We start from the raw sequence: 25,831 nt of genomic DNA, 5'->3' as shown, positions 1-25,831 counted from the left end.
GGAAGTTGGACAGATGTCCCGTCTCCCGGCATGTGTTGTTTGGATGTTTAAATATCCCACTGTCCTTCGCAAAAAGTAGGTGAACTATCACCGGCACCCTGAACAAGTTTCAAATTCCTCCCCTGAATTTCTGTGTCAGAATGCCGACCTGTCTAGGATTGCAACCCTGGCAACAAAAACTTATTCGGCAGCACAGACCCTTCCGAATCTAACCATGTCCACTAGAATTTGTTTTTGACAGCTAGAATTTGTCATTTTGTTAAATTTTAATTAACTCCAATCAATTGGGTGCATTTATTATGGGAACAGGATTGGTCTCTGTATCCAGCATGTAATATAAATCCCTGGACATGAGGCCTTGGTTATTTTATAACTTGGTTTACGGATCCGCCGACGGTATATTTGCCGAAATGAAATATAAATATAAAACACATTTTTAGCCTTTTATATTAATACATTTTCTGCCGAATGTGCAAAAGTTTCAAAACCCAAAATGTAAACGTCGGCAATTTTTTTCAATATATAATTTTGTGCGTGCGCACCAAAATGCCGAGTCACCTTTAACTGAGCTGCGCAGTCGTCTTCGGTCATGGCATCTGACCAGTGGCCTGCGTGGTTCAGATTGACTGTTTCTGGGGCTAAAGTGATTGCTTGTTGTTGTTTTTTTTTTTTTTTTTTTTTTTTTTCTATACCTTCTCGAGGCTCGTATGAGCGCTAACACACAACGCACATCATGGGGGACATGAGACGAGAGGAGGGAGTGGGAAGGACAAAACAGTGGGGAACAGAGACATTAGGAGATCTGTGGAAGGGAGAGGGATGGGACGGGGAACATGGGCATAGAAGATTGACATTACAGGGACTTTCAGGAAGGAAAGCAGGAAATTTGAAGGAGGTGGGCTTGGGTGGATTGTCGGGGGTAGAAAAGATCGAGGGTTTGGATGGGGGATGATGAGAGGTGGTGGTGAACAGCTGTTTTGAAGGCCTGGTTGGAATAATGGGAATGAATAGAGTGAGGGAGTTTATTCCAAAGGTGGGAAAAAAGAGGAATGAAAGAGTGAAGGTGAGCAGTGATTCGTGATTTTGGTAGTTTTACCAGAAGGGGTTGTTGGCGGACCTTGACCACCCTGCGGAAATGTGGTGGGGACAAATCACACAGAGCTGGGGGGAGGGGGGGCGATGCTGGAGAGGAGACTGAAGAAGGCAGAAAGACAACCGACCAACCTGCTGTGAATGAGTGAGAGGCCCAAAGACTCAGCCTCATTGCGGGAGATGCCAATGATCCGAAATGCCTTGGTTTCTACAGCATGAAGCCGAGAAAGGTGGGAGGCAGGAGCACCACCCCGGAGTGGAGAGCAGTACTCCATCAGGCTGCGGGCAAAAGCTTTGCAAGTGGTCAGGAGCTCAGGTGGGCCAAGGAAGGACATTGCACGACGGAGGATTCCCAATCGGAGTCGAGGTTTGAAATGTGGCTTTCCCACCAAAGGTCATGGCAGATAGTGAGACCCAGAAGCTTGAAAGAAAGGACTTCTTCCAGAGGATTGTTAAGAAAGTGGATGGGGGGGGGGATTTTCTAAACGGTCCTTTCGAAGAGACATAGTGAGAGTGTGAGATTTGTCCGGATTGAAAGACGTGTTCCACGTGTTGGACCAGTTTGTGATTTTATCCAGATCTGCAGTGAGCGAAGAAACTGCTGCTTGCCGGTCTGAGGGATGACCGATGGTACGACAAAGGGTGGAGTCATCAGCAAACAGATATAGAGGATGTTCCGGAGAGTTGGAGAGATCATTGATGAAAACCAGAAAAGAACAGGGCCCAGAACGCTACCTTGAGGAACTCCAGCCGGGACAGGAAGAGGGGATGAAAGAACTCCATTTAAGACCTCACGGTGACTGCGACAGGAGAGGAAGTCTGAGTTGTTAAGAATGTCAGCGGTATAAATTTGAGTGACTGTTTTGGTGATTTAATCACGCAACATCTTGACGACGAATATTCTGGCCAAACTATTGCATCAATTCAGTGCAGTTGCAGGGATGATTCGCATGCTACTCTCGATTGTGTCGATTTTGATTCCATCAAAAGTTGTACACCGCTGTTCATATTGAAAGATTTCGGTGCCAAGTACGTCAAATTTCCCTGCGAGATGCTGATATTTAGCCTTAAACGGACCAGAAATCAGCCTTTGATGTGCTCATGGCGATGGGGAGATGGTACGATCAGATGCCCACTGAAAACTAAGCTGGTTATGGCTCTGATTGACCGTTTTGAGCGTGTTGACTCCGAGTGGACACTTTTTTTTATCATATCCAGCACTATGCACTGGTGTGCATGCACACATCTATGACTTGGACAGTAATTTTCTCAGCATTGTTTCCATTTGTTTGATGATCCAACAGGTTCCTATAAGAAAAACATGCCAGACTATATTGTAAAAACAAGTTTTAATCCTTCTTTATTGTTTTTCACATCAGATGATACAGTGAACAATGGCATCCTGCATTTGAATGGTTTTCCATCTTTAATGTTTTCTTAGATCCTCCTGGTCCGGGATTTATATTTATCCCCCCCCCCCACCTCCCCTTGTCTTTTCCATGGAACATCCGAAAAAAAAGTATATAATTTGTAAAAATTGAAATTATATTTATATTTATATTTCGACCTACCGACCCTACATTTTAGTTGAAGAACTGCGTAAACCAAGTTATAAAATAACTAAGGCCTTAGTTGCATATTTATTATATTTGTAGTGTAGTATTTGTTTTTAACCTGTCTAGTCTGGGTTGTATTTTCTAATACCCAACACGACTAAACTTTTTATTTTCATTTTTAATTGGATGCTAATCTTCAGGCCTGTCTTGCCGGTATTGGTTTCTAGTGGATGTTAACGATCCCAAGGTGTCTTTTGACGAAGAGTAGGCGAGTTAGCGCCAACACTCTAGCCAAAAACCTGCCCTCACCTGCATCCAGTGGCAAGTCCACACCTCAACAATGATGCAACAAGCAGGCCCACTTCGTAATTTAATCCCAGTGCTTTCAATAAAGAGGAGATTTGTAACCATAAAACCAAGAGGAATGTTCTTGCACTGCAATGCAAAATTTAACAAAGCAAAATGTTTTTCTTTGAGATTGTAACCATTGATCATTTATTCTGGTTTTAGAAAAAAACACTTCTGCTTGTTTCGTAAATGTTGATAGCTTGAGATTGAAGACCTGAACTGACTTGGTGATTTGATGTCCATTGTAAATCTAATTGACCAACCAGCCTAAGTTGCAATTTCATTTGTATTCTCCCTTCACTATCTAGTGAGATGGGTTTTCTCTCTTTCAGAGATTTTATCTGGTCGGCTCCAACAATGCAGGAACCAAATTTCGAATTTTGAAGATTGACCGCACTGAACCCCAAGATCTTGTAATCACTGACGATCAGGTGCTGAGATTTATTATTTATTCACGTCTTCTCACTTTTATTCCTTTACACAATGTGGCTTGTGATCTTGGTGTTGAATAAAGATCATATGCATATATATTATTCACACACATACTTGCATGAAAATTGTGGTGAAGCCGTGTGTCCATGAAGGTTATATGCCTATCAATTATGTTCTGTTTGAATGTTAAGACCATTTAGACCTTAACACTTTTGACAGATTTGACCGAGACCACTTGGACCTTCTTGGATCACAAATAAACATATCACCACTTGGACCAGAGAATTGTCTGAGGTCAGACAAAATATTGTAGCCAAGCATGGACAACCTCAAGGCTAAAAGTCCATCTCCAGAGACCTTGATGTTCCTGTGTCCACCGTACGCAATGGTATCAGGAAGTTTAAGGCCCAAGACACTGTAGCCAACCTCCCTGGACGTGACCGCAAGAGAAAACTTGATCGAAGATTGCAGCGAAGGATTGTTCGAGTGGTGGGGAAAACGCCTCGATCAACTGCCAAACAGATTCAAGCTGACCTTCAGACACAGGGTACGACCGCTTCAACTCACACCATCCATCGCAAACTCAATGGAAGGGGGTTCTATGGGAGGAGACCCAGTAGGACCTCACTGCTGAGAGAGAGACATTAGAAAGTCTGACTGGAGTTTGCCAAAACACACTTGAACAAGCCAAAATCATCCTGGGAGAATGTCCTGTGGACAGATGAGACCAAATTAGAGATTTTTTTGGAAAAGCACATCATCTCCATGTATACAGAAAACAAAATGAAGCTTTCAAAGAAAAGAACACCTTCCCTACAGTCAAATATGGAGGAGGTTTAGTGATGTTTTGGGGTTGATGTGTTGACTCTGGCACTGGGTGCCTTGAATGTGTGCATGGCATCATGAAATCATGAGATTACTAAGGCATTTTGGAGCGCAATGTTCAACCCAGTGTCAAAGCTGGGTCTCTGTTGAAGGTCATGGGTCTTACAACAGGACAATGACCCCAAACACACCTCAAAAAGCACCTTGGAATGGTTCAACACAAAATGCTGGACTGTTTTGAAGTGGCCAGTAACAAGTCAGATCTAAATCCCATTGAACACCTGTGGGGAAATCGGAAAATAGCAGTTGAGAGAAGGCACCCTTCAAATCTGGGAGAACTGGAGCAGTTTGCACAAGAAGAGTGGGTCAAACTGCCAGTAGAGAGGTGTAGGAATCTCATTCATGGCTAGAGGAAGCACTTGACTGCAGTTGGAAACCAAAAATTAAGTCAAGGGTGTCAATAATTTTGTCAATGCCATAAATTTTTCTTTTCTTTTTTGAAACAAAAACAGGTTCTGTAATATTGTTACGAATCTGGAAACCATTCGCATTCACACATACAGTTGACCCAAAGTTTAGTTATTTCGTTAAGTATATGTGGATAGTTGGAATTCCTCCCTTATGTCTAATGGGAATTTCATGTGTGTGCTGTGGGTTTCTTTTATAGTCAGGTTTCTTACATCCTGAAATCGCACAATGCCAACAAAACCCTTGCTTCACTCCTCATCCCACTCTGCGGGCGAACAAGCGCTTCACCTGCCCAGCTTTCACTCCACACCACGGCGCCATAACCCACGTGTTCAAGGCTACGGGAATCGGCGGAGCCCTCTCGCCTCAGGGCCGACTCCACCCCAGCCAGATGGGATGTTCGCCTTGTCCAATGAGGGGAGAACTCCGATTGCCTGACGTCCCCCCCCCGACCAATCCGGAGGGGAGTTACCTCAGAGCGGATCCCTCCACCTGCGTGTGTGTGTGGGGGGGGGGGGAGGATAAGAAAGGTGGTCGTGTCGGGGGTCTGGGATCTTTGCTTTTTTGCTCTTGGCTCTTTAGTCGTCGTTGTCTGTGCTCTTTGGTCTTCGGTCTGCAGTCGTCATCTGCTCTTTGCTCTTTGGTCTGCGGTCTTTCTCCGGGGTTCCTCGTGGTGGTGGTGGTGGTGGTGGTGGTGGTGGTGGTCGTGGCAGCTAGGACCATGGTGCTCGTATCGTCGTTCGTGGCAGCCAGGATCTGGGGCTCGTTTGATTCCAGATCGTGGGTTCGAGTCCCACCGTGGTGGGTTGGAGTCGGTGAAACCGCATGAGGCGGCCAGGTACCCGGCCAGATTCTGACCCCCAGCTGAACTATCCTCCTCGGCTGAAGGGCCGAATAAAGACCCACGAGGTCCATTACTTTTTGGGTGTGTGTGTCTGTCTGTGGCCAGTCTTTAAGTAAAAACCGTATAAGTACCTTGCATCTTTGTACATTTTCCTGCCTATTTGTGATTAAGTCTGCTCTGAGTCTCCCTTCCCGATTACTGTAAAATGAATCCCCTGTTAAATTTTCCAGTTCGTTGTCCTCGTTTTCTTTCATTGGCCTAGCATGGTTCGGGTTTGAGTTGTAGTGAGGCCGTTTGTGCCGTAAATTGTTCATTTGGTCCAGTAGGCTTTGGTAATCCCCGCTCGGTTACGCCGGATCCGAGTCGATAACAGCGACTCAGTTCGGACAAAGTCGGCCGAGGGTGTGGTTTCCCCGGTAGTTAGACAGCGTGGGTACTTAGGTAAATCGGAATTGGACAATTAACCCTACCCCACGCCGTCAAAATATTGGCGTCCACGGTCCACTAAGGGACCCTTGACCTTCGGAGTTATCCGAAGGTTACTACCTTTCAATTCCGGTGTTCGGTGAGAGACGGCTCAACTGCTCCATCTATCGGTGGTCCTCGCCATCGAACCCGGCACCACAACAATATTAACAGTGAAATAAAGAATTGTGGAGACCAAATACTTTTGTCAATTTCAACTTGTTTTTGGAGAAAATTGTGAATTTTTTTTGAAAAAAGTGCAAGAGTGCCAATATTTTTGGCCACGACTGTGTGTGTGTGTGTGTGTGTGTGTGTGTGTGTGTGTGTGTGTGTGTGTGTGTGTGTGTGTGTGTGTGTGTGTGTGTGTGTGTGTGTGTGTGTGTGTGTGTGTGTGTATGTATGTATGTATATATACTCCAGCAATGAAGTGTCAGTATTTGCAATGTATTGTGTGCTTTGATGTTATATTTGTGGATTTGCAGAAGAAGTTCGATAGTGTTCTTCTGGAAGTGTTGCAATGGCCCATGAGAAAGTTATGTGTGGAGGATTGGCTACATTGTGGCGATGTATGATGGCTCAACAACTTTCATTAGGGGTCAGTCTTGAGCCCAATCCTGTTCATCATAGTTCTTGAGGCTTTATCACAGGAGTGTAGAGGAGGCCTACCTTGGGAACTCTTATGTGCTGATAGCCAACAGGGTGGAATTGGTAATGGGTAAATATACAGTATGGAAGGAGGATATGAAGGCTAGACGACTGTAAATGAATACAGGGAAAATGAAAGTACTTATTGGTGGTGTGGGAGAAGGAAGAGTGGAAAAAGGGGTGAGGTGGCCTTGTGCTCTCTGTTTGTTTAAAATAAATAAATAAAGGTGTAGGTAGCAATTCAATATTGTGTAAATCCTGCAACTGTTTGGTGTACAAGAGGTGTTGTGGCTTTCAGGGTAGACTGCAGGTGGTTCCTGACTTCAAATGTGCTGTTTGCACAGGTAAACAAGTGACTCCATTTCGAGTGGAAAGGTTAGTTTATCGGGATATATCTCTGGAATGTGTAGATAAATTCTGTTACCTTGGTGATATGATTGGTGCAGGTGGTGGTGTGGAGGCAGCAGTGATTGCAAAAATTAGAAGTGGTTGGAGCAAGTTTTGGGAGTTGTTACCCCTATTGACATCACAAAGGACCCCTCTCCAATTAAAGGGAAAACTTTATGTAGCTCGTGTTGGAAGCGTGATATATGGCAGTGAAACATGGGTGATCACACCTGTTCATCCTCCTTTTTGAATGAAATGATATGAGAATGTTGAGGTGGATGTGTGATGTGACACTGAAGGATATGAAACCAAATGTGGAATGAAGAGATGGGTGAGGTATAGAAAGCATTTGTAAGGTTATGCATAGGGGTAGGTTGAGATGGTTCAGACATGTGGAAAGCATGGTGAGTGGGCAGCTGTGTGATGAGGTGTGTAAATATGAATGTGAATAGAAGGAGAGCTGGAGACCATCTGTGGAAAACATGGGATGTGTTGCTGAGACTATCTCAGAGTTTAAGGCCTAACAAAAGGGCTAGCAAGGGATCGTGCAGCTGAGAAAGCAGCCATTAGGTGAACCACGACTTGCACATGTAAGCATGGAAACGGCCGTCAGATGATGATGATGAGGAGGAGGATGACAGCATCTCCTTGTAGGAAAAAAAATTTCTTCCCAGTTGTTTTTCAGAATTGTGTCAGCCACTATAGTGACAGGGTCCCCTTTCTCACCTGGTGCAATTTTTATTACTCCTTTATTTATTACAGGAAGAACCCTTTAAAATAATGCTTTACACATGTGCATGCATGACTCCTTTTATAGGATAGAAGATATAATAGCAAGGACTTGTAAATGCCCGACGTGAGAGAATGTCACATAGTAGTTTGGGCAGTGTACGTATAAACAGACTGCTGCTTCAAATGATCAGGCCTATCTTCACAAGGCCTGTGATTCCTCTTACCTCAAAATGCTTTTAACTGTCGATTTGGTCATTTTACACTGAAAGGAAAACTTGTAGGGAGGGCATGGCAGTTGTGAATACGACAGCTCCAAAGATGTCTTTTGACTTCACATTGCAGTAAGGGCAAACATGGTGGCCATAGCATAGAAATTGTGGCGTGGAGTCGGGCGAACTGTCCAATGAATGGGAACTCAGACGTACGCATGCATGGACGTGTGGCTCATTTTATAGTCTCAATGACCATTTATTTGGTAACCTCTGAACTTGTTTAACCCTTGCGTGTGACCTCTTTGCATTGGAATAAAGAGTCTCAGATGCAAGCAGCCACCTCACCAATAAACACGCATTGTCAGCATGTGTACAGCAATCTGGAGATTCAAGATTTGCTGGGGCGACTGGACGGTGGGAACCGAGCCCGCAATTCCCAGAAAACTGTACCTGGCCTTTCTCCATCTCTTTCTGCCTACGGAATACTAGGTAAGAGTGGGATTTTCAGCCCAAGAGCTAGGTTCGTTGTCAAAAGCAATCGTTTCAAATCAATTATTTTAAAATTGGTTTTTAATAGTTATTCCTAAATGTCCTTATTTTTTTTATTTTTTTTTTTTTTTTTTTTTTTGAAATCGCAATCTAAATTTATTTGATCACATTTTTGCATTCCGCAAACAAAAGTGTTTCTTTGGTACTTGTCCAGCTCAAAAAATAAAAAGTATTCAACCTGAGTCCAAACATTAGACATCTCATTCCCTGTACTGTCTAGCCATTTGTCACCAGGTAAATTGCTACAAAGTAAAGTGACTCCTTGTTACTCGTGCTGCAACCGTAGGTTGAGTGTGAGTGTTACGATGATCCCATCTGTGTTTGTTTATCAGTTTGTTGGCAGAATAATTTCTCAGACGCGAGTTCAGTTTTGAGCTTATAAGGAGAAATGTAAAGTTAAATCAGGTACGAGACTATATTTCATGAGCACCGCTCAGTTTTGCTCGAATAGCATTCAAACCTGTCTTGTCTGGAGTTATCCGATCGATCTTCCTGGAGTGATCCAGAGATCCCTTGCATCTAAGATACTATATTCTTGCCTTTGTGGAGTCATGACCCTGCAGCATTCCATAATATAATGTGTTTGATGGTAAATGGGGTGGCCTGGCAGGGGTTGAACGTGTATCAGTAGTGTCATTGAGTTTATTGTGTTTGTACTATAAAAGCTATGGGTGGTGTCCACAGTGGAAGCGTGAAAGGTGAACACGATCAGACCTGGAGAGTAATTTCTCTGTCGTCCATGGGTGGGGGAGGGGTTAGTGCCCAGGATTCTGTTTGGGCCCATGTTGTTGATTGTCTTTTATGGTGATGTGGGTTTTTTGTGGCTATTGTTGATCTGGGTGCAGATGTTTTGAAGCATGTCTTTGTGGTGTCGTCTTGATGTGTAATGGCACGGGTCTTCAGGGTTGGCACTTGCAGCTGCAAGGCATTTCTCATCTCCAAGACTATTCTTTGCTTTTTAACTTGTTTGTTGATGAATGTAGGTGCTTGATGAGTGTTGATGTGCAACTTTTGATGACAAAGGCTTTGTTTTGTATGGTCTGTAACATGTTGAGATGTATGTTTGATCGGTTGGAGTCCCAGGATGAGCTGGCATAGTTATTGACCGATTTAATGTACTGTTTGTATCTCAGTGATGTTTTTTGTGGTGCCTGTGAGTCCCCCAAGTGTGTTCAGCCTGGGTGTGCATTTTTCTTTTTTAAATGTTTTTTTTGATGTGATCTGAGAATGGTGTGTATGTGTATTTGAGATGTTGTTCAGTGTGATGAGTGGTGCAGCAAGCACTATGTTCCTTGGTGTAATTTGTTAAAAGAGTGACTGTTGACTTTTGAGGGAGCTACTTTTAGTCTGTTGGTGGTGAGCCAGGTTTGTAGGGTGCTGAGGAAGGCTTGAAATTGTGTTGATGTTGCTATGGGTAGAGGTAGAGGTAATAGTTATGTCATCTGCATCTGAGGCTAGTTGTGGAATGTCGTACAAGTGCTTTCGACTTTTATCTCGTGTTAATTATGTGTAGAGATGGCCCATGACCAATCATTAATGTTTACATAGCTGAGAATTTACCCCTTGGTTGAGTTGTACCTTCATGCAAGAGTTGTCAAAGCAGCCTTTTGTCAGGACAGGAAGTGAGATTTGGCCTACTCACTGGTGTGCAACAGTCTGCTTTTTCATTTTAAAAGATAATGCGGAATCTAATGCCAACAAAAATGTTCATACCCTGCCTACGAAGCACCAGTTTGATTGAATGTCAAACTCAAATGAGACAGCTCAAAGCTTCTCATGTCGAAAATATCCTTTCAGCCTCTTTATGGAATTGAGAAATACAATTTTATTTTGCTTCTAGCATATTGTTGCGAATTCGCGCCCGCCGGCATGCGGACGGCCACGTAACTCGAATCGCGGCACATCGTCCACCGGACGGACTATTCAGTCGTGACCCTCTCGGAACAATGCCGGGAGCTAGTCACGGGTGGGGGTTTAACCCCACCACAACCATGCCAATTGCCCACCCGCGCAGGATAGGGTTGCTCGCCAAATTCGATCCACCTAAGTACCTGCGCGGATGGTCGACCAGGTGATCGTACCACGCCACAGGCCGACTCCGGACACGAACCGCTTAAGCAGTCCGTTCCGTGCTACAGTGATAACCGAGCGGTGTTATCGTCGGCCTCGACGGTTCCGATTAATTACCGGGCGTATTAAGCCCACTACGAACCCTTTACGTGAAGCAGGATGGAGGGTCAATAAAGAAAAGACGAAGCGAAACGGGAAAACAGTTCACACAATGCACATTTATTTCCCGGCACATGGAAAGCACGTATATACCGCCATAGTCAAAATGCACATATAGCAACCAAAACAAAAACGACGCAGAGTTAATACCAACTATGCGCACACATGGCAACACTTATGCAGTTCTACTTCGCAGACGGCGCCAACACACATTTACACAAAAGCAAAGGAAAGAAGCCACCCTCATAGATAAGGGGGCAGACAGGCCTGTAGGCCAAATGTACGCGTGACCTGGAGGAGCGGCCAGATCCGCGAGACCGGGGGGGGGGGGGGCACCAATCGCCGAACGGGCCCGAGACAGCCCGACGCTCAGTGTTCACAGGTGGTGCGGGAACGGCCGTAGAAGGAGAGAGGTGAAGGTGGTGGAGGGTTTTCGGTGGTGGTTTGATGGTTATGCTGCTGTTTGGGAATGGCGGTGATGCGACGATGTGGGAGCGTAGATGGTGGCGGTGGCGTGGTTGTTGTGTGATGGCGGTTGAGACGTGGTTGGTTCAAAATAAAGATAGAACAGAAAAACGCCTAAACTCAAAGGATCGCAGCCCAGATGAATCACATAAATTTCCTCTATACAACGGGTTTGGGCTAACTACACATGTACTTAGAGATATCTCACCTGCGGGCCCTTCATGGTGCAATGCGAATTTCCACAGCCGCAACAATATAATTGGTGTCACATATTCCAGTACCATCTTTTTACTTTTTTTTTTCTCAACATGTCCCAGGGTTTGTGCGGTTCTTGGAGGGTTACTATGCAGTGCTGGTAACACGAAGAAGGCGTGTGGCTGAATTGGGAGGCCATGCTGTGTACCGTGTGGAGGATACATCAATGGTGTACCTTCCTTCAGATACCACACGAGTACAACATCCGGAAGAACACAGGTACAATATATTGCTGCTGTTGATTGTCTGCTCCTCTTGCATGCACAAGAATTAACCAGCCTCTGTGGTGTCTCTGGTTGGAGCGTCCACTCTTGAGTTTGGGTCGTCGGTGGTTCGAACCTGGGCCGAGTCATACCAAAGACTTTTAAAATGGGACGTGCTGCTTCACGCGCAAAAAGGGTAGAGCACGGGAAAACGACCATATGTTGGTAGTAATAGCGTAAGCAAACCACATTTCAAAGTTGGCCTCCAAAATACATCACCGATTGGGCATCTTCCGTTGTACAAAGTCCTTCCTTGGCACACCTGAACTCCTATGCACTGACAAGGACTTCATCCACAGCTCGATGGAGTACTGCTCGTCCATCTAGGCTGGTATCGTGCCTCACATCTTGCTCATTTTGACATTGTGGAAATCACGGCCTTTAAGATTATTGGAATCTCCCATGATGAAGCTGAGTTTATGGCCCTCACCTCACTGAGATCACTTCGTTATCGAAGGCAGGTCGGTGGTCTCTCTGTCTTTGACCACCTCCATTCTGGTCTTGCACCCTCTGCTCTTTCTGTTCTTTGTCCCCACTCCTTCCCCCCAAGTTTCTCCAGGGCCCACACGGTCCACAATCAACGCCTTTCTGGTCTAAACTACCTCAATCCAGGATCACTGCTCGCTTCCACTCATTTGTTCCTCTTTTAAACCTGCCTGTGGAATGATCTTCCACATCATCTTCAATCTCATTCTTCCCTACAGGTCCTCACTACAGCTGTTGACCATCATCTCAGATCATCCCCAATCCAAAACCATATTTTCTACCCTCGTTAACCCGCCCCAATCCCCTCCTTCCAAATTTCCAGTTTTCCCTCCTTGGAGCTTCATTATGTATCGCCCTGCCTGGAAACCGGGGCTGCCAGTTTATAACTGCGTCGGGATTCAAACCCAGAATAGACAGCTTAGAGGCGAGTGCGCGTACCTCTAGGCCTTCCTCCCAGCAATTAATAATATGAATTAATTGGCATGTACATAGCCATATTGGCAGGCTGTTCCTCACTCGATAGGCACACTCCCACAGGCCACACCCTCTCATTGCTAATTACATATCGATATTTGCCTGGTTTTTGGAAGTATGTTGCAGGCAATTTATAGCATAGTCTTTAAGTATGTAATTCAATATAAATAGAGATTTAGAGGTATAAGGTGTATAAATAAATGAATTTCGCGTTTTCTCCAGCAGCTATAACACCACCCTGACACGTTACATAAGTTATTCGTGCCTGTTGTACGTGTCCATTATAACGTCCTTTAAAACAGCAAGTTTCCAGTTTGAAATGATTTTCAATTTTGCTTCCAGGCAGGCAGAGTAAAAATATTATCTTGCTCCTCTCTTCTCATGTTCAATTGGGATGAATTCAGAGCCAATATACAGTAAAACGGCGGACTTGTCTTCCTATTCATCTTCTGATTCGTGTTAAAAATATAACATTCAATTTAAATACGCTGTTTTTTGATCATAGACTGATTGGATGGATGGACGGACAGACACATGAACCATTTGCTTAACCCCTCTTTTCACTTCATGTGCATGGGGTAACTGAGTAGAAAAGTCATATTGCCCGAGTTGGGTTGCGAGCCTCTATCCACTTTAAAGAGGGTGCACACCAACATACTTCCAAAAACCAGGCAAAATATCGGTATGAAGGTGGACAGAGGCTCGCTGCACAACCAACACTTGTCTGTCCTGACATTCCCTTGAACTTTTAGGATAACGAGAAATGATGCATCTTGCTGCAGGTGAACAGTAATTTTTTTGCAATTTTCTGATTTAAAATTAATTAATCAATTAAGTTGCAGCACTTTTGCACGATTATGTTTGTAGCTGTTGTCTCTTGTTTTCATCTGAAATAGCCATCCAAGATGAGTGCTTGTATTGTTATGGACTTGGGGTTCGCGGTTCGCCACGAGGGGGAACTTCTCGTACTGTACTTCTCGGATAGTCTGTACATCTGCTTTAATGTTGAAATGGTGGTTCTTGCTGGTGGTGTCCCAAATTGTAGTGAGGTATCTCCGTGGTTAACTGGCAATTGGATTTTGGCAGACAGATTCAAATGTGTTTTTGCAGGATATTTAAATGAGTTTCTTGCCTGCCAATGAGGCTTCACTGTGGCACCTTTGTGATTGTGACCCACTCACTCACGATGTTTTCTTTTTAATCAGATGAAATGAGAAAAAGCAGGGAAAAAAAACCGATCTAACCCTTCACGACGCATATTCCCTTCATAACCCATGAGACACAATGGGAGGCCTCTATCTGGAACATGGAATAACTTCCTTGGGAATCTCTATATGTTGTGCCATTGCCTTGGGGTCTCAGTTCCGAGAATCATCACAATATAAAAACTTTGTTACCAAATGACCATTGTATACTGATGCTTTTGGGTGATTGTGGTTGTTAATACCTTATGGATTTCCCTGTCTCATGTTGTTGGGTGACAAATTTCTTGGGAACCTTGTGCTTTCACATATTGTGGAGTTTCCTTTTGTCTTGGTATTGGAGACCTATTTTACATTTAATGTTTATTCTCTTAACCTCGTATTATAATATTTTCCAAGTCACTTCAGCTTTGAAGAGTGATTCTATAATGTACTTTTTTTAAAGTTGGACTGTCTTTGCCTCTGTTGGCACAATTGTTGGCACAATTCTGCGACTCATTGGGACTGACTCAATCGCTCAATTTCCCGACCTGAATCTCAACCAGTGGTGCTCTATCTCTTCTGGATCTGATTTTGACAAATTGCCCTGAAAATGTCTGCTGCTCTTCCTCCGCTCCAATCGGTTCTTCTGACAACGTGCTTGTTAAAGTGGACATCTCTCTGGTTATTATCAGAGAACCACCTCACCGCCAACGAGTCTGACATTTCACTCAGGCCAACTGGCAGGTCTCCAAACAGTCATCAAACTTCTAGACTGGTCTCCCATCGCTACTTTCTCCAACATCAATTCATCATGGGAATTCTTTCAAAGAAACTTGTTCTCCCTCATGCACAGATTTATCCCCTCTCGCCTTCAGTTGTCCTACCCTTCCTCCCGCCAATGGTTCACTGAAGCTTGTGGCGAGGCAGTTGTCCTGAAACAACTTGCCTTTGCCTCATGGAAAGCAAACCCAACTGAGGGTAATCTCAGTTCCTTCCATAAAGCTCGGCACAAGTGTGTATCTCCCCTCAGGAGAGCCAGAAAAACATCTTTCTCATCTCAAGTCTGAGCTTTCAAACCTCTCTCCCTCCTCCAAATCCTGGTGGTGTCTAATCAAATCTGTTTCTGGTGTATGTTCCCCCTCCATCCCCTCCCTTGCCTCAAATGGCCGCACAGCTGATAAAGCACGTGAAAAGGCTGAATGCCTAAACTCGGTGTTTGCGTCAATCTTGTGCCCGAAACCCATCGCTTTCTGTACCCATCTTACCCAGTCGCATCCAACTGTCCCTTGACTCTGTGTCCTTTTCTTCTGACAAGGTGGAGAGCTTGCTGTCAAATCTCGACTCAGATTCTGCAACCGGTCCAGACGGCATCAGCCCACGTGTCCTAAAAACCTGCTCCTCTGCTCTTGCTCACCCTCTCTCTGTTCTATTCACCCTCTCATTTGCTCAAGGTCATCTGCCATCTGCTTGGAAATCAGCAAACATTACTGCCCTGCATAAAAAGGTGCAAAAACAGATCCCTGCAATTGCAGACCAATCGGCATTCTCCCAATCATCAGCAAGGTTATGGAACCCATCATCGCTTCAGACATTAAATCCTTCCTCTTCTCCAATGGCCTGATTTCTGATCATCAGTTTGGTTCCAGACTAGGTCACTCTACCCTGGATATGCTGCTTCTGCTTTCCCAACAATGGATGGAGGTCCTCGATGCTGGACATGAAATCAGAGTCATATCCTGAGACATATCGCGAGCTTTTGACATGGTCTGGCACCCTGCCATGCTCACCAAACTCTCTTCCTATGATATCCAAGGCCATCTCCACTCATGGCTCGCAGACTTCCTCTCCTGTCGCAGTCAACGTGTGGCCCTAAATGGAGTTCTTCCATCCCCTCTTCCTGTCCAGGCTGGAGTTCCTCAAGGTAGCATTCTGGGCCCTGTTCTTTTTCTGGTTTTCATCAATGATCTCTCCGACTCTCTGGAAAATCCTCTTTATCTCTTTACTGATGATGCCACCCTCTGCCGTACCATTTGTCATCCCTCAGACCGGCAAGCAGCAGCTTCTTCGCTCACTGCAGATCGGAATAAAATCGCAAACTGGTCCAACACGTGGAACATGTCTTTCAATCCGGACAAACCTCGCACTCTCACTATGTCTCTCCGAAAGGACCATTGAGAACCCCCCCCGCCGCCCCCCCCCCCATCCACTTTCTCGACAATCCTCTGGAAGAAGTCTTTTCTTTCAAGCTTCTGGGTCTCACGATCTGCCACAATCTTTCCTGGGAAAGCCACATTTCAAACCTGGCCTCCAAAGCCAGTCGCCGACTGAGAATCCTCCGTCGTGCAAAGTCCTTCCTTGGCCCACCTGAGCTTCTGACCACTTAAAAGCTTTTGTCCGCAGCCTGATTGAGTACTGCTCTCTCCTCTGGGCTGGTACTCCTGCCTCCCACCTTTCTCACCTTCACGCTGTGGAAACCAAGGCATTTCGGATCATTGGCATCTCCCACGATGAGGCTGAGTCTGGACCTCTCACTCTCTCACCGCAGGCAGGTCGGTGGTCTTTTTGTCTTCCACCGTCTCCTCTCCAGTTTCACCCCCCCCTGCTTTCTCTGTGATTTGTCCCCACCACATTTCCGCAGGGCGCTCAAGGTCCGCCAACAACCCCCTTCTGGTAAAACTAACAAAATCACTGCTCATCTTCACTCTTTCATGCTCTTTTTTTTCCCCGCCTTTGGAATAAGCTCCCTCACTCTATTCAATCCCATTCTTGCCTCCAGGCCTTCAAAACAGCTATTTACCACCACCCCCATCCAAATCCTCGATCTTTTCTACCCCCGTTAATCCACCCCAAGCCCACCTCCTTAGAATTCCCTGCTTTCCTTCCTGAAAGTCCCTGTAATGTCCACCTTGTATTCACCATGTGCTGTATTTATCCCCAATCCCTCTCCCTTCTACAGAACTCCTAATGTCTCTGTTCCCCACTGTTTTGTCCTTCCTACTCCCACCCCTCTTGTCTCATGCCCCCCTTGCTGTGTGTTGTGTGTTAGCTCTCATTCGAGCCTCAACAAGGTATACAATATATATTGTTACGGTTGAGCAAATTCGCAAACCACCATTCAGGTCCCGTAGGTGAGATATCTCTGTAAGTACATGTGTAGTTAGCCCCAAACCCGTTGTTTAGAGGGAATAAATGTGATTCATTCGGGCTGCGACCCTTTAAGATAGCTGTTTTTCTGTTCTATCTTTATTTTGAACCAACCACGTCTCAACCGCCATCACACAATAACCACCAACCGCAACACCGCTTCACAACAACAACGCCAGCAGCCACGACCTTTACCTTCACAGCTCGCTCCCGCAAGCATCGCATCACCGCCATTCCAAGCGTCACCGTGGCCATGGACCAGCACTTTGGACCCTCCACCACCTTCGCCTCTCCTTCTGCGGCCATTCCCGCACCGCTTGTGGGCACCGAGCGTCAGGCTGTCCTGGACTCGTACAGGGCGCGCTCCGAGCCGCGGGTACAGGGCGCGCTCCGAGCCGCGGGTACAAAGTGCGGCCTTTCCGAGGAGAAGTCGGATCAGGAATGATACACGCCCACTTCTGATCCGTCCAATCAGCAAGCGCGGGGTGATTTGGCCCCGCCTCCAGGCGCGTCGGAGTAGAATCGATATATGCAAATTCGAGGATCAGGGGAGATTCACGCCCCTTTTTGTCCGTCCAATGGGCGAGCGTGGCTCCACCCCCGAGCTCGTTCTGATCCAGAAATTTGCATAAGGGTTCTCCTGCCGTACTATAAAGCGCCGAGCGTGGGGCGAATTTAGCAGTTTTCGGTCAAGGGAGTTTGAGAAGAGTCAAGGCGAGTTGGAGAAGTGTGGCAGCAGCAGTCAAGTCGGGTCTGGAGGAGAGTCAGTCTGTCGGGGTTCGGAGTCTGTCGGGGAGCTGCAGAGAGGGGAAGCCGGGAGCGCGGTCGAGGTCGCAGTGGAGTCGCTCATCGCGGGACCCAAGCAAGCCAGCTATCCTCTTTCCCCAGAGCATCAACAATTCCCCCCTTTTTCCCCCCCGCGCTGAGATAGTGCGAAAAGGGGGCCCCGTTCCCACCCCACTCCAAGCAGTGCCAACGAAACCCGCGAAGGAGCACGGAGTCGGGGCACCGCCGCCACACTTGCAGCTCATCACAAGACACGGGTAGGCTCCACCCGGTCTCGCGGCCCACAGGCCCCGTCTGCCCCCTTGTCTTTGAGGGTGGCCCTTTTCTTTTGCTTTTGAGTATATGTGTTGTCGGCGCCGTCTGTAAAGTAAAACTGTAAATGTTGCCGTCTGCTCGCGTAGTCGGTAGTAGATCTGCATTGTTGTGTTTCTTTGTAACATCTGCTTTTGGTGCATAATTGTATCTGTCTGCTTTCCATGTGCCGCGGAATAAATGTGAATTATGTTAAACTGTTTTTCCCGTTTCGCTTTGTCTTTTCTTTAATTGAATCTCCATCTTGCTTCACGTAAAGGGTTGGTAGTGGGCTTAATACGCCCGATAATTAATCGGAACCGTCAAGGTCGACGATAACACCGCTCGGTTATCCCGATAGTACGGAACGGGTCGCTTAAAGTGGCCCGTGTCCGGAGTCGACCTGCGGCGAGGTGCGATCGCCCGGTCTACTCTTCGTGTGGGTACTTAGGTCGGTCGAATTTGGCGAACAACCCTATCCCACGCGGGGGGCCGATTGGCACGATCGTGGTGAGGCCGAAAGGCCCACCCGTGACTAGTTCCCGGCGTTCGTCCGAGAGGGTCACGACAGAATTGTCCGTCCGGTGGGCGACGTGCCGCGATTCGAGTTACGTGGCCGCTCGCACGCCGGCGGGCGCGAATTCGCAACAATATATTTTTAACGTGCTGAACAATGAACAGAAAAGGGAGGAAACACAATGACCTCAGATGGTGAAGCCCTTGATCGAAGGGTGCGACTTGATCTCCTCCAGAATGCAATGCCACAAACAAGAGAAGAGTGGAGCTGGCAAGCCTTGAATTTGAAAGTTTTAACAGGAGGGGGTTGGCAGAAGAGCTCATGTCCTGGAGTAGTTGTGGATGGTTTGAGGGCGAAGAGTGCAAAGGATGAGAGAGACTCGGTTGTGGTGGTTTGGACATGTGATGAGGCAAAAAGATGAAGAGCCAATGAGAGTGGAAAATCTAAAAAGGACAGATTAAAGTGGAGGGAGGTTGTGGAAAGAGATTTGAAGAGCGTGGATTTGAGGGAGAGGAAGGTGTGGAGGACAGAGGAGAACTGAGAAGGCATATTTGAGTTACCGACCCCGAACTGTTGGGATTAAGGCGCAGAGAAACAGAAGAAGAGCAAAGGACACGATACCAGACCAGGAGTTACAGTAAGGATATACTGTACATGCACACCGTGCTTTGTCTTCATCGTGGGATCATCCACAGAATCCAAGAGTCCCCAGCCCACAGGGGAGAGCAGTGTTTCATTGAGATATAAATGAAGGCTTTGAATAGTTCCAATTTTTCAAGTAATAACTTGGACTTTTGTTTACAAAAGGTAGTTTGTGGTTTTTGAGATTTTTATTCAATGCGTTTATAACCAATACCTTGATGCGTTTATGTTTGTTTTTTGTTTTTGTTTTTTTTATGCCTCCGGCGACTTTGTCGGCGGAGGCATTATGTTTTCATGTTGTCCGAACGTCCATACATCTGTCCGTGCTAATTTTCTCTTTTCTCTGCAACCCTTTATCCAATTGACACACAATTTTTTACCATCGGTGCAACTACTCATGTAGAACATTTCAATGATAATTATGATGTCATAGGTCATGTGGTGTGGCAGCCATGTGGAAACAGAAAAACTTTGGACCTCTGTATCTCAAACTGTTCCATGAAAAAAATATAAATTTGGCAAATGATAAGTGCTCGTCATGGGGAATGTGGGGATTTTTTTTTTTTAAATGATGTCATCACAAAGCCACTTATGACATCATAAATGCATGCGTTAAATGCTTTATTGGATCAGTATGATAAGGGTTATCTCGGGCTAAATTTTATGGGAGAAAAAAAATTGATGACTTCATCGGTCATGTAGTTTGGCAGCCATATTGTTTTTTATCATAAAAATCTTCTTCTCTAAAATGGCTGAATAGATTGAGGCGAAACTTTCCAGGTATGATCGCCAATCCATGAGGAACAAAAAGTTCTCCACTTTTGTCGTCATAGGTCGCATGGTTTGGCAGCTAAGATATTTTTTAAAGAATACGCCCTTAAAAGTCTTCTTCTCCAGAATTGTTTAACAGATCGTGGGGAAACTTCACCCACTTTTCCCAAGCCTTGGGGATACCTGGGTGTTCACAAATATTTAAAAGGTCACATGATCTGGCAGCCATATTGGATTGAATTAAAATCTTTTTTTGAAAATTCTTTCTCTTAAACTACTTCATCAATCAACGTGAAACATCACAATTGTGATCCAGTCATCATGGGGAATATAGGTTTTAAATTTCAACCTGATCAGACACATGGTCTGGCAGCCAGAATTATTTAATACTCAAAAATACCACCTGTCGCTTCGCTGACAGGAATACGAGAGGGGGGAAGAGGGAAAGAGGAGGGGGGAGGGGAGCGAGGAGGTTTGGAGGGAAGGGAAGGCAGACGTGCGGTGGAGCATTAATTGCTGCCCGGACGTGTCCTGAGACGCACACCATGCAGACATAACCACCGTCCGGATATGAAGAGAGAGAGGTGTGGGAGGAGGGTGCTGCACTGTATTGGGAGGGGGTACAGAAAGACAGACAGATGCTTTATGAAACACACACACACACACACACACACACACACACACACACACACACACACACACACACACACACACACACACACACACACACACACACACACACACACACACACACACACACACACACGCTTGGATGATATCGGCAACAACCCAAAAACCATGGGTATCTTTCACCGAAAAACAACGTTGCATTTATATAGACGTTTCAGACATGTTCACAAACATTAATCTTTATTTCCAGCTGCATGTGACAGGTAGAAGAAAAAAAATTGGCTCAGTAATTTAGAAAACATGTTAATATGGAAAATGGCTCTGAAATCGGGTGTTTCACAACAACTCGCTCAGGGTGGCGGAGCATGAGCCACTCGCTCTGAATGACGTGGCGGGTAAAAGCGTCCACAGTCTGAACCACTCGCTCTGGGCAGTGGAGCACGAACCACTCGCTCTGAATGATATGGCGGGCAAAAGCGTCCGCAGTGGGTGAACGATTCGTTCAGAAGGACGTAGCGTGCAACTTCTACCGACTGTGAGACGTTCGGCAAGTAGCTTAAGCACTCGTGCAAAAACTCTAATTAAATGGTTGATAAGGAACGGTTGGTCAGGCTGTCACTGCATATCATGTAGGATCCCTGTAACTTTAAAGCCCATTGCGCACGCAGCAGTTAATGAAATGCATTCGTTCAAATGATGACTTTATCCACAAAAGAGTTGCAGTTTAATGCAGAACAACCCTGGAGACATCGCAAAGTTCAAGCACCCGTGAAAGAGACATTGCAGATAATCCACCATCTTGCCTGCTTGTCTGTGCACGCGTCACATGGTTTTTGGTTTGCGCAAACATTATAATTTTTTTTTTGAAATGCTCATTTTTCACCAGATTTGCTTTGATTTCCTGTAGTGCACCTCACAAAACCTCCAAAAATAAACACAGATCTGGCAGACGCTATGGATAGGCAGTCCCTCTGGGCGATAGGGCGTGAGGTCCAGCAGTGAATGCATTAAATCGTACAGCTCGATGAAGCTGGTTAATTTTGTTACGTTCCTAAATTTTTTGTTTGTTCAATGTAATTCTCCAAACAGGAGAAAAAGATAAGTTTAATGTTTTGGAAATTACATATTCTCTTCTATATCTATGGAGGAGGAAGGAACATAGCCGAGCTTGCTTAAAGTAAATAGGTATATTGGCTTCGTTAGAAGACTCTTTTTTTAATTATTAGATGTCACAACAGATTTCGACATTTTAGTCCGGATGTTATCCGATCCTCAAAAGCAAAAATAATATTTCGATGATGTACTTTAATTAGTCCGTGGAGAGTGCATCATGGAAAATCATGTTGTTGCGGGCCGGGGGTCGGTGGCGAGAACGACCACAAGGTGGGGAAAGCTACGTCGTCTCCACCAGACTCCCCGGAATTGTAGGCCGTCGCTCCGGATAATTCCGTGACGCGGTGGGTCGCTGAACCGACCGTGGTCGCCAATAGTTCAACTGCGTAGCGTAGGGTCTATTTGTCTATAACCTCTTCTTCTTCTTCTTTCAGCTGCTCCCGTTGGGGATCGCCACAGCAGATCATCCGTTATGATCCGCATAATGATTTGGCACAGCTTTTACGCCGGATGCCCTTCCTGACGCAACCCTGGTCACCTCTTACGACACAGGGATATGGTACACCTATTCTCACCGGGGCATACACCGGGCCCAGTACACTGGTACTCACTTCACCGACCTCGGAAGGATGACAGGCTGAGTCAACCCCCTGGTGTATTAATTCAGTGGCCCAACGGGGCTTGAACTCAGGACCTTTTGGATCCCAAGCCATCACCAGGCTCGTCTATTTGTCTATCTTAACTGCGCAATTTCGACTACCGGAGTAACCACGCCCTTGGCACGTCTTGCTCGAACCGTGTCACTCTACCGACTGTGGTAGAGTTCCAACTACCGACTACCAACTCCAGTTCGGGTGCAGCTGAGCGGAAACTGCCAAAGCCGTGCCGGCTGGAATGAATGGATTATCGGGTATAAAAACCCGGCTAAACTCAGATCCGAACCATGCTGGACCAATGCAAGAAGGGACAGAAACCGACTGGGAACATTTCTAACAGTTTTATTTACAGTAAAAGACAAAGGCAAGACTTAACGCGGATATGCAAGCAAGGAATATTTACAATGATCCAAAAACACTTATTCAGTTCCACTTTAAGACGGGCCCACACGCAGACACACAAATGAAAATAAACCCAGAGTTCTTTATTAGACCCTCGCAGCTGAGGAGAGAGACAAGCTGGGGGTCAGAGTTCGGTTGGGTACCTGGCCGTCAGAGAAAGGGGGTACTCCATGCTGCGGCACCTGACAATGGTCGCTGGTTTGGTCCCCAGTCGCACGTGTGGACTCGAGGTTCGTTGCGGAGCTTGGGTGGTGAGTAGCAGGGTCCACGGAGGGGGTCGGGGTCGCTCGAGGCGTTTGCCGCCTCGACGACCTTCGTAACAGCAAAAACCCCTTTCGTGACAGCAAAAACCCTCCAAAATTCTCCAAAAAGACCCACCAAAAACTCTCCAAGACCCCTGCCTCAGAGAGTGCTTGGGAATTTTTGGACCTCCCTCAGCGGGGACGGGCCTTGGTAAACACACCTCGCTGTCCGCCTTTGATTGGACAGGGTCCCACAGCATACCTTTCCGGGGTGGGGCCTTGGCCTCTGCCGGGAAACCCCAGCCACTCTTCCACGCGGGTTCATACTTGACGAGTAACAGTATCAACGTTGCAAAAAGGTCGTCGTAAAAGAGTTAGAGGGCTTGTTGGAGGGTTCATTGGATGTAAAGATTTAATAACCGAACTAAAAAGAAATCGTAACGCATGCCTTTGATTCTCCCACTAGACAAACGGAAAGGGATCTGTCTACACACATACTTAACGACATAACTGACTTTTGGGACATCTGTATGTTGAATTCATATGGTTTCCAGATCCGCAACAGTATCTAATGCATGAAATTGCTCCAAGCTCCGAATTTAAAAAGTATTGTACTTACAAAAGCGATGTATCCAGTGATTCGTAGCGATGATGAATAGGCATTTGATATGAGTGAGGAAAGTGGGTAAAAAAGAACAATATAACTTTATCGTTAAGAAATCATTGCGGCCTGTTCCAAGTCAAAACGTGGTTGAGCAGGCCAAAAAAATGGCAGCTTCAGACCCCAGCGAGGTGAGATCTCAGCATGAGTGACCTAAATCTCCTGATTTGATGCACGAGCTGTAGATTTTATCATAAATTACAATGACAAAATTGCATATTGTTTCGTCATAGTAGGGAAAGAATACTGGTTCTGGCTCACTTTTCCCCATGTAAATGAATGGGGGATTTTCAGCCATGAAATTTTTCTTTTTTTTCCCCTGAAAAAATAAATCTCCTTTTTAGCCCAAGGTATATTTATTTGTCTCCCCTTTTAACCTGGAGCCTGGTGTTGGCTTGGTGGTTAGGGTGGCGGCTTGGGATCCCAGGGTCCTGAGTTCAAATCCCATTGGCTGCTGAATTAACACCAGGGGGTTGACTCAGCCTGCCATCCTTCCGAGGTCGGCGAAATGAGTGCCAGTGTACTGGTCCCGGTGTATGCCCCGGTTAGAATAGGTGTACCATATCCCTGTGTGTCGTAAGAGGCGACCAGGGTTGGTGTCAGGAAGGGCATCCGGCCATAAAACATTGCCTCAAGAAAAAGCCAAACCCCTGCACAGCAGGGAAAACTGGCTGTAAAAACGGTCATTTTTTTATTTCCCCTTTTAACCGAGGGGCTCTCTATTCAAATAGCCCATACAACAAGATAAAGATTTGTTAAAGGTGATTCTAAAGAAATATCTGAAACGTCGAAGCCTCGGGGCACTCTCTATTCAAATAACCCATACAACAAGATAAAGATTTGTTAAAGGTGATTCTAAAGAAATATCTGAAACGTCTAAGCCCCGGGACACTCTTTATCAAATAACCAATGCATATTGTTTAGCTCACTCATTGAACCTATAAAGATTTGTTCATTCTCAAATTCCTTCAATAGTTTAATTTTCTTTGCACAATAATCCCCATCTAAAATATTGAAAAACAAAACATTTGAATCTTTATATTTTTTAAGATACCCCTTTTGTGCCATTACGAAATGATAAACTTCTCTTAATGATCTCATCTGACCACCTCCTGAGTTGCATATCATTTTGATATTGTAGTAAATTATTTTTCCATTGTTCAATTGATAACCATCAAATTTTTCAGTCCATTCAAACATATTATTTATTTTCTTTACATCCTCTAACTTATTGGTTTTTAAATTGATTCGCATATTTGTTTTATTTACCTTTGTTTTAGATATTTTTTCAATAAGACTTATTTGATATTTTTCACATTCATTATGTTTTCCATTTATATACCAAGACTGAGATTTTCTCCACTCTTTAGTTTGACTAATACTTGGTTCGACCATTTATATATTGTGAAAAACGCGGCGGTAGCCCTTAAAAACCCTAACCCATCTTCCCATCGTTAAAACTTGTGTCCATATGGAACACAATCTATTCTATACACTCTATCATACAATATCCATATGGAACACAATCTATTCTATTCACTCTATCATACAATACCCATATGGAACACAATCTATTTTATACACTCTATCATACAATATCCATATGGAACACAATCTATTCCATTATCTAAAATAAATCTCTTATCATCAAAGGCCCCTAATGCCTTTTTATTTACTTCTTCACTATATATCTTATGTTTATAACTTCTTATTGTATTCATTTTCCTATATTTTTCTTTCTTATTCATCAAACAATTATAATAATTTCTAAAAGTTATTGATTTCTTTATTACATATTTCTTTATTCCCTTTAACCTTTTATCAATCTGATCACCATACTTATAAGCATATGCCTTTGCTCTCAATCCAATAAACTCACTCATTACTTTTCCACCCAACTCATCCTTAAACTTACCAATAACCTTTTCATTCTTTTTTGAAAATAACTCACTCTTCTTACTAAAATTACTTGTATCATATACTCCAATGTTTTTCTTCATATCTTTATAAACATCATCAGTTTTTATATCTAGAATAAAACTATCAGTGTCCATATACAACAATG

At 45.0% G+C, this 25,831-nt stretch overlaps 1 protein-coding gene across 11 annotated transcripts in view; it reads left to right on the top strand.

Moving 5' to 3' along the window:
- Positions 1-25,831, top strand: part of FIG4 (FIG4 phosphoinositide 5-phosphatase) — a 90,195-nt gene that overhangs the window by 13,449 nt on the left and 50,915 nt on the right. For all 11 annotated transcript variants that reach the window (XM_085873865.1, XM_085873866.1, XM_085873864.1 and 8 more), the window contains 3 exons: positions 3,329-3,427; positions 8,372-8,495; positions 11,567-11,723. In XM_085873865.1, coding sequence (XP_085729991.1) covers positions 3,329-3,427; positions 8,372-8,495; positions 11,567-11,723 — 380 coding nt within the window. The remainder of the gene's footprint in view (positions 1-3,328; positions 3,428-8,371; positions 8,496-11,566; positions 11,724-25,831) is intronic.

The sequence above is a fragment of the Eptatretus burgeri genome, chromosome 3 (genome assembly GCF_056783735.1).
Source record: "Eptatretus burgeri isolate ZD-2024b chromosome 3, Ebu_testis_v1, whole genome shotgun sequence".
Lineage (NCBI taxonomy): Eukaryota > Metazoa > Chordata > Myxini > Myxiniformes > Myxinidae > Eptatretus > Eptatretus burgeri.
Note: the sequence above shows the minus strand (reverse complement) of the source record. Positions and strands in the feature narration are given on the sequence as shown.